Source organism: Rhinichthys klamathensis, unplaced genomic scaffold, assembly GCF_029890125.1.
Source record: "Rhinichthys klamathensis goyatoka isolate OS25496 unplaced genomic scaffold, OSU_Roscu_1.1 h1tg000538l_1, whole genome shotgun sequence".
Taxonomy (NCBI): domain Eukaryota; kingdom Metazoa; phylum Chordata; class Actinopteri; order Cypriniformes; family Leuciscidae; genus Rhinichthys; species Rhinichthys klamathensis.
Genome location: NW_026607013.1, coordinates 591,738 through 604,777, shown reverse-complemented (window position 1 = coordinate 604,777; position 13,040 = coordinate 591,738). Strand labels below are relative to the sequence as shown.

The window sequence follows — 13,040 nt, the reverse complement described above, 5'->3', positions numbered from 1 at the left end:
AGTAGAAAGTACAGATAATTGCGTGAAAATGTAAGGAGTAGAAGTAAAAAGTCGGCTGAAAAATAATTACTCAAGTAAAGTATAGATACCCAAAATTTCTATTTAAGTAAGGTAACGAAGTATTTGTACTTCGTTACTTGACACCTCTGACCAGAACAGATACAATAGGTGCCTCCGCACCTTCGGTGCTTGGCCCCTAATAATAAGAATCTGAATAGATACAATAGGTGCCTCCGCACCTTCGGTGCTTGGCCCCTAATAATAATAATAATAATAATAGGAATCCGAACAGATACAATAGGTGCCTCCGCACCTTCGGTGCTTGGCCCCTAATAATCAGAGATGTATAAAGTACTAGAAACCCGGACTTGAGTAAAAGTACAAGTGCTCTATCAAAAAAGTGACTTGAGTAGAAGTTGAAGTGCTCTTTAAGCACCACACTTAAGTAGAAGTACTAAAGTATTCAACATTTTTTGTACTTAAGTATTGCAAGTAGTTTATTTTAAAATTCACTACTCAAGTACTAAAAGTAAAAGTACAAGTATTGTGTCATGTAGTTATTAAAGAAAGCAGTCAAAAGTTTGAACATCTTATTGTTTTTATTTCAAATGATTAACCTAAAGGACACTCACAATTCCTTTGGCTGTAGCAGCAGTACAAGGACAGGAATGTACAAGAAAGAACACCTTAAAACACTGAGCTTGACTCTTTGTAAACGAACAGATCAAGCATGTCCATTCCCCCTTTAAAACATCCCTCCCTTCTCTTCCCTGCTTGTGCTTTTTTTTCTCCACAGCTTATTCCCTTCTTAAACTAGTGTGCATAAAGCAGTCATTTTTTTGGAAGTTACACATTTTCGTTTCATCCCCAACTTATTAGGGCAACTAAAAGATCTCAAAGGCCAGTAGGCCACATTCAAGAATTTCTAATCCTATGTTAAAACAACAGTGATTAGAGCACCTAAAAACACTGAGCTTAACTCTTCTTTGTAAACAAAAACAGCTCAAACCTAAAAACTTTCCCCTTTAAAGCATCCCTCCCCCTTTTCCCTGCTTGTGCTTTTTTTTCTCCACAGCTTATTCCCTTCTTAAACTGGCAGTCGTATTTAGGGAGTTAGAAATCTTTTGTTTATCCTCAAAAGTAGTTGGTTTTCAAAATTGAATGTATTCAGTCTCGCTCTTCTAGGGCTAAAGACTAATCCTGCAATACTAAAAAGCCTCTCACAGGCTGCTGATGCTGGAAGGGGTGTGTTTAACTTAACAGACAACTTGCACACAGCTGGAAAAGACTTGAGCAAGTCCATGTTATCTGCTGAACAGGACAGGTATGCATCTAGCTGTTTGGCGCTGTCTTGTGCCTTCGAACCCTGCATGCCAGAAAAGAAGTCGTCTTCATCAGATGAGCTGGACCTGTTGACCTCACCGGACTGCAACGAGGGGTCTTCAATGCGTCGCTTGATATATAGTCCATTCCTGAAATATAAGAGTGTGTTATAAACAATAATAATAGTTTCAACCCATCATGACAGGAACCACAGATTTGACACAATGACATTGTCAGTAAGAGAATGATTTTAATGGAAATAATAATAATCCTAAGGAAAACAATAGGGCCTTCGCCTTTTCAAGGCTTGGGCCCTAATGATGACTTTATACTTCAAATAATTCCCTTAAACAAAAAGCCTTTTGCAGCATTTACAGCCTAGCAGACCTTAGACAGGAAGGCTTGGCTGCCATACTACTAGGCTAAAGAGGAAGGCTCCCATACCACATCATTTCTTACTCTAACACCACAATGCCCTGTTTACAGGTATGTTTGCTATATTTTCTATGTAGGACAAGCTCATGTGTTTCCATGAAAAAAAGAGAAAATTTAAAGTAATCCCAAACTTATTACTTTGTCACACATAGTCACACATACCGTACTGAGCGGTACGGTATGTGTGACTCATGATTACAAATTGGTAAAATACACACATAATGCACCCATACACTATTATTTCTTACCTATTTTAATTGTCTCATCTTCCTGTGTCCAATTTGTCTTGAATTTTGGAAGCAGAATAGCAGCAGCCACCAGCTCTTGGTCTTCCATCATAGGGCCAAAGCGATTCTCAATGCCCACCTGCAAGGCATCCACAAGCGGCTTGCAGTACTTTAGCGGTAGCTTGATCCTGTTCAGCTTGATTTTCAGGAGCTTGATGGTTGGGAGCAGCCACCCCATCTGGACATTGGTTTCAGCTTGCAAAATGTTAGTTGCTTGGGCGACTGGAGTCATGACAGCAGCATACTCTGACAGGAATGCAAGTTCAGCTGGATTAAACCTGTGATGAAGACAAGAACATACATACAATAAGAGACAAAAAAAACAGCATTGCTACATGATCAGATCATTATCATGCAATGGATTGGTACATCATTCAATGTTAATCATTCAATTCAATGTTGTACAAGTAGACAATATGGACCAGAATTGAGTTTGACAGAAAGAGTACCATATGAAACATTTTTAAACTTACATTGGAACCTTCAAATCTGTGCAGACAACTCTCATTGTTGCCTCTCCCTTTTCTTTCACTATCCTGAGCAGTCTCTCCACAGCCATGAACACAGAGTTCCACCTTGTTGCATTCGGTCGCACAAGCTGGAGGGAGCAAGCATCTTCCACAGTTTCAGCTGCTGTTGAGGATCTTGAACACTTATTCCAAAGAGCATTGCACTTGCCAAATGTTGAGTAGTATAATTTCTTGTACGCGTCATTGGACACTGCCTTGCTGGCATCGGCAGTGGCTATTAGGTTAAGAATATGGCATGCACAACGCTGGTGCTTCGGGAGCTGAAACTCAAAACCATCATCCTCATCCAAAAGAGAAGATACATCGACAAACTCTGCCTCCTCCTCTTTGTCTGCTTCTTCTTCCTCCTCCTCTTCCTCCTGAACTAGAGCACCAGCATTGTTATTTCTATCTTCACCGAAGACTTTGAAGGCTTTAATGAAGTTGGAGCCATTGTCCGTTGTTGTTCTGACTATCTTCCCCAGAATTTCATACTTAGCATGGATATCATTAAGTGCATTTGCCAGAAGGTCGAAAGTGTGAGAGCCTCTTAATCTTTTACAGGCCAGGGCCACTGAGCACCTTTTTAAACTTTCGGGGTCCAGCCAGTGAGCCATGACCCCAATGAAACTACGCCGCCTGGCTGACCAGCAGTCAGTGGTTGTTGCGATGTGGTCAACAGTTTTCATGGCCTCAATAATCTTGATCTTCATCTGTTTTGCAGCATCATCAATCATAGATGCGAGTGTGATTCTTGTCATTATTTTGCTATTTGGCACCAGGTCTAACACAAATTCGCGGAAAGCTTCTTGCTCTACAATGTTGAAAGGCTGAAGTCCTCGGACAATATACTTCATGATTGCCTTGTCGATGGATCTCTGGGGCATCGTGGTCCAGCTACCCATTAATGTGGGCTGCTTGATGGAGGGGGAGGGAATCGCAATCTTCTTTCGCTTTGCAGATGTGAGTTCCTCGTATCTACTCAAGTGGACGTCATGCTTGCTCTGAAAAGAGACAAAAATATATATAGTTTTACCTTCAGAGAATTATACCATGAGCAACATTATAGGAGAGTGTAGTAACTGCTGTGACACTATTGATAGAAGCAAGATTAATTCAATTAAAGTCAGTTATATTATCCACCATAATTCTATATAAAAAAACTTAAGCAAGCAACCCCATAACCAAATATCCTTAATTCCTGCTGCTCTAGTACTCTCTGCCATTACTTGCAAAACCCTGTAGGCCTAACTTGATACAACCAACCATGCATCATGATTCATGAGAAATGGGAGTGCGTGAAGACCACTTGAGATGCAGACTAGTTGAGATGCTTTGTTGGTTGTCAGCACTTTGGTTTCTTTACCAAAAAGTTTATTTTGACTAATAGTCTATTTTTTCTACCAAATACAATTGAATAAAATTAACAGCTAGCTAACAACAACTTGCTTTGCACTTTTTTTCTGTTTTCGCCTCACTCCAGTCTAAACTAGGCTAAATTATTTTAATTCTACACATTGTCATATAAATAACCTGAAAATACTGTAGTTCATTAAGGTTAAATCTTGCTAACCACTCTTACTAAAAAAAAAGGGATAAGCACACTTATATTCTCACTTTAAGAGGTTTTCTGAGTAAGTTATTTGTTTGTAACACTTTACGATATGGTTTGATTTGTTAGCATTACATTAGTTAATGTATTAGGCTAATAACTAACATGAACTAACCATGATCAATACATTTTGTTACTGTATTTATTAATCTTTGTTAATCTTAGTTAATAAAAATACAGCTGTTCATTGTTTGTTCATGTTACTTCACAGTGCATTAACTATGTTAACAAATAGAGCAATTTGAGAGCAAGACATTGTTTTAAAACGGTGAGTGCGCACGCGTGGCCGGGTGTCTGTCTCTCTCTCTCTCTCTGCTCGTTTCTATATGCGCCGTCAAGCGCAACAGTCATTCACTCTATTCTACATCACTCACCAGTCACCACCGATCAAATAAGGCGCTTTGGCGGGATAAAAATTTGCTTTGGCGACCGCCAAAAAAATGTCAATACAGGAAAACCCCTGCATTAGTTATGTCAGTGTCTGTCTCAATCAATACCATTACCCTATAAAACACTATAAAATGGGCATGCGATTTAAGCAGCACGAAAGCCAAGGAGACTACGAAAGGAGAATGCTCTACTATTTATATTTGGCAAAACTAGGCTGTGTCATAATAAAATAAGAGAAGATGGGTCAAAAACACCATATATTCAGCGTGACAGCCTTTATGATAGCCAGCTAACGTTAGTTAACGCTAAGTGAACACCGCATCTGTCATGAACCGCGGGTAGCTAGTTAGCTAGGGCTTATTGATAGCTCAAGCTAGTGTGATTTGTGATTATATTTGTAACTTACCTTGATATGTTTCTTCAAATTCGATGGTAAATTTTTGAAGGCCAATATTTCGCAATTTTTCGGGAGGCAGAGTAAGCACTTCATTCTATACGAATTGTCTTTCACACCGACAAATGAGAATATGGCCTCTAAGTAGGGCCAGGGGTGGTCTCCTTCCTCACCCTCACAGCCATGATCACTCGAAGTTGAGGGTGTTGGTGTTGGTTCTTCCATCTTCGCAGCAAAAGCCAGAACGGGAGCACGCGCGGTCTTCTTGAAGTTCTTGATCGCTTGATTCGCTCAATGATGACGACAAGCCAGCTTCATCAAACCTGGTAACAGAGCCATCTACCGCTCTGGCAACGATAATGCGGGTTTGGAATGATTCGTAACATTTTTATAATTGTAACGAGTAACGATGCAGAACATAAAAAATTATCGAAATAAAAGTATTAAACTCATCGAAAATATGTACTGAAGTAAAAGTGGAAGTATGAGAAAAAAACAATACTCTAGTAGAGTACAGATACAGCCTTTTAGTACTTAAGTACAGTAGTGAATTAGTTCTACTTCGTCACTATACATCTCTGCTAATAATACTGTTTGTTTAAAGGAATTATGTGATTTGAAGTCTTTGGACTGACTTCTTGGAGATACAAGGTACAGGCGTTTAGAGAAAGTTTTTTTTCTGCCATGGAGAAGTGTTTTAAACAAAACTAAACATGGATTTGTGTTTGTATGCAAAATAAGTAGTCTGTTGTTGAGCACACCTACATGAAGGATGTGTGCATTGGAGTCTCGGTCATCTGTACCAATAAAAAAGCTAATTAGGACTTGCTTTCCATATTTCTCATTAAGTTTGGCTATGGCATCTTCTGCTGTCCAATTCATTCCTGTAGAGGAGGAGAGAGGAAAAATTGGGATACAATGTACATATGAGGTAATTAGGGTTATGCATAAAAATCGAATGAGAAGTTGTCTCCTACCGTAGGTGGTGTCCCAATCATCTGTTGCTATAGGCCACTCAAAGACATCTGGCAGCATTGTGAGGAGAGGTGTCCCACCTCTCTGTTCAATGAGGCCTGTCAGGAAAATATTAAAGTAATACAGGCTTATTTAAGCACCCAATGAATATTGAAATTGTAGTTAGTTTTTTTGTTTATTCAGAATCTCTGGATGTTTGCAGCTCATTTAAACAACTACATAGTGATTTCATAATGACATTCTCCATGGACAATGTCATGACAGGATCTTTCTGACAATTTTTGAAAATATAATATTAAGAGCCTATATAATTATACAGCCAATTGTTTTATACTCACTTTCATTGGTGCAAGACTTATAGAGAATGTTGGCTTTGGTCAGTGAACTACTGCTTCCACTCTCTTCTTTCTCTAGCACTCCTATAGAAAAATAATATAAAGTATCATTCCATTGGTTGGACAGCATAACAGACTTTAAAAATGTCAGTTTTTAATCATCATCATAGAAAGCAGCTAAACATGGTCCCAAATGAAAACCTCATGCATAATGCTTCCGTGTCTATTTTGGTTCTGTCTACCTCTCCTTCAATAAGTGGGCCAGCTGTTTCTCTAAATCTCTCACATCCTATTTGCAGTACTTGTGTTCAGATTTTGTTTTAATTAGTCCTTGGGTCTCAGCATTTCCTGTGAAAGAGCACAGATCATGTGTGTGTGATTGGATTATAGAGACTGCCTGGTGGCCATGTGGCACGAACCCCTACAGTTTCGAAACTCTGTCACTTCATCTCAGTCACTCTTTTTCTCCATCCATCTGACATGTGCAATTACATGCTTTTTTTCTCTCTTCCCATGTTATATGTAGACCTACTTTACAGACAAGTACTTGTTTCAGAAAGTCTTAAACTTGTAGCCTGTCATTCATCTAAAGCAAAATACAAAAATCTGAGAAAAGAATTCACTAAGCATTGTCTTTTTGCATGTGCTGTCTACTGTACATTGTTTTAGCAGCTGATCCACTTCAGGATAGATCACAAAAAAAAAAAAAATGCTGTCATCATTTACTCACTTTCATGTTCTAAAAAAACGGTATAAATTTATTTGTTATGTGGAACACAAAATAATGTATTTTGAAAAATTTCTCCTTCAAAATATCTTTTGTGTTCCTCTGAAGAAAGAAAGTCATACAGGTTTGAAGTTACATAAGGGTAAGTAAAAAATTGGTAACACTTTACAATAAGGTTCATTAGTTAACATTAGTTAATGTATTAACTAACATGAACTAACAATGAACAATACATTTCTTACAGTATGTATTCATCTTTGTTAATGTTTCATTCATTGTTTGATCATGTTAGTTCACAGTGCATTAACTAACGTAAACAAATACCAGAGGTGGAAAGTAACGAATTACATTTACTCGCGTTACGTAATTGAGTCGTTTTTTTTTGTGTACTTCTACTTTTTTAAGTAGTTTTTAAAATCTGTACTTTTACTTTTACTTAAGTAGCCTACGTTTTGTTTGAAGTATTGTACTTCGCTACATTTGAAATTATATCCGTTACTGAGTAAAAAATAATAATACAAGGGAGAGAAAAAAAAAATCACACTCCGGAAACTACTGCATTGATTGAAGGGCGGGAGAACAAACGCGCAAGAAAGGTGACGCAGACCCAGCTGAGCTCGAATTCTGATGAAGCGGATTATGGCCAGTAGCCCATGGAAATACTTTGTAGAAAAAAAGCGTGGTTGTCCTCGAGGATAGATATCCAATTTGCAAAAAATGTGGACGCAAAGTGGCTGCAAAAGGAGGATACATAGGACACCATCCCTCCTGCAGATAAAGGTATGGCCCGAACCGATTATAATTTAAGGCCGAATGACTTATGTGATGCAGAGGAAATCCCGGAATCCAGTCATGAAAATGGAATTATTTACATAACGCAGATGTCACGTAAAACATGCAAAATAATGGATGGATGAATACATGGAAAGTAGAACTGTGCAATAAATTCAATCGCAACATGGTCTGTGAATATTTAAGCACAAAAATACTGCTATGTAAATTTATAACCTATTTGTTCTGCTGAGCTGCGGTGCTTTGTCTACTACATACTCAAGTACGCGTGACGTTCATGGTGTTTTCAGCGTCTCACAAACAATTTGAGGACATGAATACATGAACATTTCCAGAGCTGCTCTGAGAGAACGCCTAATGAGCATTTTCATAATTTTATTTGAGAAAAACCATTGTCTAATACACTTTGAAACAGGTCTTCACTACAACCCGTCAAAATAAAAGTTCGGTTTTACTAGGAGAAATTCTGACAGAAATATATTACTATTGTGGCATACAATTGAACGTACTTCTCAAAATAATAATAATAACAACAATAAATATAGCTGCAAGCAGCCATTACCGGGGCCAAGCGCAAGAAGCGGCAACAGATGCCATCATGGGTGGGAGTGGCAGATCTACTGCAGCAAGGAGCAATTAAAGACATTTTAAGAGAATTTTGGGCAAATGGCTAATAATCATATATACAGTAACTTATAAAATGATTGAATGGTTTATCACTTTCGACCAATAGTTATGAAATTGATGTATTGTGACCAAAGAGAGGTGGCAATGACACATACAAAGTTTGGTGTGAAAATGTGAAGGCATTGCAGAGATAAAGCCTAAATAGTCATTTTGGCAACATGCCTCAACTTTGATGCTGTGGTATACGAAAACGGTTTCGTCTACCCTCACGAAATCCATAACTTTTAGTCGGCACGGTCTGGAGATGACACGATTAGATTTTGGTCAAAATCGGACCAACGGTCTTGGAGAAGTTCGAAAAAGAAGGTTTAAAAAAAAAATAAAGATGTCGGACAGGAAGTCTGTCCAAATACGTCAAACTTGGTATCTATGTTCTCGGCATGACCCAAGGAATATATTAAGACCAGTGTCATTAAAATAGGCAGATGTATTCAAAAGTTATTAGCATTTTTGGAAATGTAATTTTAACTTTTGACCAACAGGTGGCGCTGTCTCGAAATCTTTTGAGTACCTTCAAGGCAAGGTGCTGGTAACAAATTCTGAGTTTCGTAATGTTACAGTAATGTGTTCATTAAGTATAGCTAGTGTTGTAGTACTCGAGACCGGTCTCGAGACCACTTTTTGATGGTCTCGTCTCGGACTCGACCGCATTTGGTCTCAGTCTTGTCTCGGTCTCGGACATTGAGTACTCTGGATTTTTTTTCAAGACCAGACAAGACCATAACTGTGAAAATATCACTAATTTGCCAGTATATTGACTAATTTTTTTAACATCCTTGCTTTTATTGTATGTAAAACATACTGATTCAAATTCAAGCAATAACGTGACTCATTGGTCATTGCTAATTATGTATTTTTGTTACCGCTGCCTGTCACCCATCCCCGCCCCCTTTCACTCGCACTCCCAAGAAAGTGATCTGTGGTTGTCTGGGAGCGGGAGAAGATGTCTGCAAAATCTTCAGTAATACAATTCGGCTACAAAAATCATAAAGAATATATTTGCAAAACAACATCCAGAAGAAAGCATACAGCTTCTTGTAAATTCTGCAGTGCTTCGCTTTCAGAGACGGTGGTATGAAGGTAAATCAGTAGCTAAACTCGAGAGCACGTAGCTGTGAATTTGAGAACTTGTACAATAAATATTCGTACGTGTACGCGAACATTTACACTCACAGCTCCGATGTGAAAACCTGTAAAATACAAATCTGAACTTGAACGCTGAGATTTGCACTCGCAGACTATAGTCACAAACCTGTATTCTGAATCTGAAGCTGCAGACAAGCAGTCACAAATGTGTAAAATGCCATTCACAAAGATACAACGACAGACACAAACTTGTAATACAAATTTGCACTTCTTCTAACATTCAAATTCGCAGTACAACCTCAAATTGGCACTTGCAACTTCTCAAATCTGTCACTGCAAGTTCAAATTTCGCGCCTTGACATTTGCTACTCTTTTCGCGATATATGAGGTGCAAAACTGATTTGTGCACTTGTAACTCAGTGGCGGTGAGAGCGGAAGGGGGGCGGGAGCGGGGGTGTTCGAAGGAGCCGTTTTATTGGTTGGCGGCCAGGCCAATGAAATGGGACTTCTATTGTACACGATGATGTCACGAAACCCGCCTCCTCGTGGATGTTCTGAAACGCTAACATGGCTTAATGCATTAGAGTGATTTAAAAGACATAAATGATATTATCAAACTTAGTAAACACAATAATGCATACTACAAAAAAGCAGATGAGCACAGAATATGAACGCAACACGTTAAATTAAGACAGTGGTATTAAAAGACCAAACTCAGGAAACACCATAAATAAAGCATACAGAAAAGCAATTGAGCAGAAAATGAACGCAACTCGTTTAATTGTACGTTAAGCATTTTCCTCTCATAGAAAACCAAGAAAACGCTTAATAAGGCTTAATGGACCAACAGTTATATATATATATAAAAAAACAATTCGTTATACATTATTAATAAAACACAGGCAGCTGGTTTATTTGCACTGAACACAAATTTGCTTTCTTTCGTCATATTCTGTGCTCATCTGCTTTTCTGTAGTATGCATTATTAGTATGGTGTTAATATCACTAAGTTTGATAATATCATTTATGTCTTTTAAATCAGTCTAATGCATTAAGCCATGTTAGCTTTTCAGAACATCCACGAGGAGGTGGGTTTCGTGACATCATCGCGTACAATAGAAGTCCCATTTCATTGGCTAGGCGCCAACCAATAAAACGGCTCCTTCGAACACCCCCGCTCCCGCCCCCCTTCCGCTCTCGCCGCCACTGAGTTACAAGTGCACAAATCAGTTTTGCACCTCATATATCGTGAAAAGAGTAGCAAAAGTCAAGGCGCGAAATTTGAACTTGCAGTGACAGATTTGAGAAGTTGCAAGTGCCAATTTGAGGTTGTACTGCGAATTTGAATGTTAGAAGAAGTGCAAATATATTTTACATGTTTGTGACTGTCATTGTATTTCTGTGAATGGCATTTTACACATTTGTGACTACTTGTCTGCAGCTTCAGATTCAGAATACAGGTTTGTGACTATAGTCTGCGAGTGCAAATCTCAGCGTTCAAGTTCAGATTTGTATTTTACAGGTTTTCACATTGGAACTGTGAGTGTAAATGTTCACATACAAGTACGAATATTTATTGTACAAGTTCTCAAATTCACATCTACGTGCTCTCGAGTTTAGCTACTGATTTACCTTCATACGGTGCACTCTAAAAAACGATTCGTTGGCTGAACAACCATTACTTATAAAAGTTATTAGATTTAACACAAAAAATTAAGTATTCATAACTTTTCAACCTCTACTTAACATATTTAGTGTGTGTAACACAAAAATATAAGTAACTAGGTGAACTTAAATGTATGCATAAATAAAATGAAAAAACATAAGTCATGTCAACTACTATAATAATTGCTTCAAAATTAAGTAAATCGAGCATAACATTTTAAGTAACTATACGAGCCACGTGATATGCAATTTCCCGTGATGCCTTTCCAGCCAAAAATTGGAGCCATTTTGTGAAGCACATATGTGAAGACGCTGAAAAGAGGTAAGCTTAACTTTGTTTAACTTAAGGTACACTCAATCGTTTATTGCATTTTAAACTGAATTTCAGAATTGCTACGCATTTTGCATCAACAATTAGAAACGTGTTATGAACACCTATGTAGTCTACAAGTTAATGTATGAAATGAGTGACTTGCACGAGAGTATATTTGAATTATTAAGCGAGTGTGCTTCCATCGAATAGGCTATGTCAAGTGTTTATAGTAGTCAGAGTATTTATTGTGTTTTTCGAAATATATGACCATGACGTTGGCACGTATGCATTAATGGTGTGTTCACACCGAACGCGAATTTAATAATTTGCACGAGTAGATTACAAAGTCAATGCAAAGACACGAATAGACGCATCAGACGCGAATTGGGTGACGCGTTTGCTGCGAACGTCTTCCACGCAAGTTGAAAATTTTGAACTCGAGCAGATTCAAGGGTCTAACTAGACGCGATAGACGCGTATTTGACGCTCTATTCGCGTTCGGTTTGAACACACCATAAGAGGACAATTCGGACGGCGCTTTCCCCCACGGATAAATTCGTAGGCCTACTTTATTAACGAAATGTAGTTGTCATTTATTATATGCAGGCTATGAGTTTTCGGATTTTTTTTTTTTTTTACTTTGCATATTTACAAATTCCCATATATTCTGTTCTCTAATATCTATAAATGGATCGCGGGAAAGGGGGGCGGCCAGGCCTTGGGCGCGGGTTAGCTTACTGGTAACGTTCGTTAACATACAAATATTAAATTCGAAAACACATTGGCTACAGCTCCGTGTGCACGATTTATCATTAAATAATGGCGATCTTGATTCAAACACAATATTATTCCTAAATGACAGCTACAACCCTGTCTATTAAACCTTCAAAATTATTATCAAAATAAGCAAATACCCTTTAAGCAAAAGTTTGGCTTCAAACAAAGATTGTAGATCTTTATTTACTGTTTGGCTATTCCAGTAGTGACTGACTGACTGTTAAAATGTTTTGAAGAGATTCGTTCAAAACCTCTGGACAAAAGTCTTCATTAATTAACTTGTTTTGTTTAAATTAATAGATATTATTTAATAGACTCATTTTTATATTTATAGGCATTTAATAATGGACTAATTTGTAACATTTAATTATTGTTTTTTTCTTCTTTTTAGATATATTTTTGATAACCAGAAAAAAATGTGTGTGTATATATATATATATACACACACACACACACACACACACAAACCAAGATTGTTTAATGTTTTTAAAATAAGTCTCTTCTGCCCACCAAGCCTTCATTTATTTGATCCAAAATACAGCAAAAACTGTAATATTGTGATTATTATTATTATTATTTTTACAATTTAAAACAACGGTTTTCCATTTGAATATATTTTAAGATGCAATTTAAAAGTTTTGGGTCAATTAGAACTTTTTTTTTAAAGAAATAAAATAAATCAATACTTTTATCCAGCAAGTATGCATTAAATTGATAAAAACGTGACAGTATA

At 37.6% G+C, this 13,040-nt stretch overlaps 1 protein-coding gene across 1 annotated transcript in view; it reads right to left on the bottom strand.

Annotated features, from left to right (window-relative positions):
* Nucleotides 1-13,040, bottom strand: part of LOC130073384 (neprilysin-like) — a 247,535-nt gene that overhangs the window by 48,661 nt on the left and 185,834 nt on the right. Inside the window, exons 5-7 of the mRNA XM_056238750.1 lie at nucleotides 6,264-6,344; nucleotides 5,928-6,023; nucleotides 5,716-5,834 (exon numbers count right to left, since the gene is read on the bottom strand). Coding sequence (XP_056094725.1) covers nucleotides 5,716-5,834; nucleotides 5,928-6,023; nucleotides 6,264-6,344 — 296 coding nt within the window. The remainder of the gene's footprint in view (nucleotides 1-5,715; nucleotides 5,835-5,927; nucleotides 6,024-6,263; nucleotides 6,345-13,040) is intronic.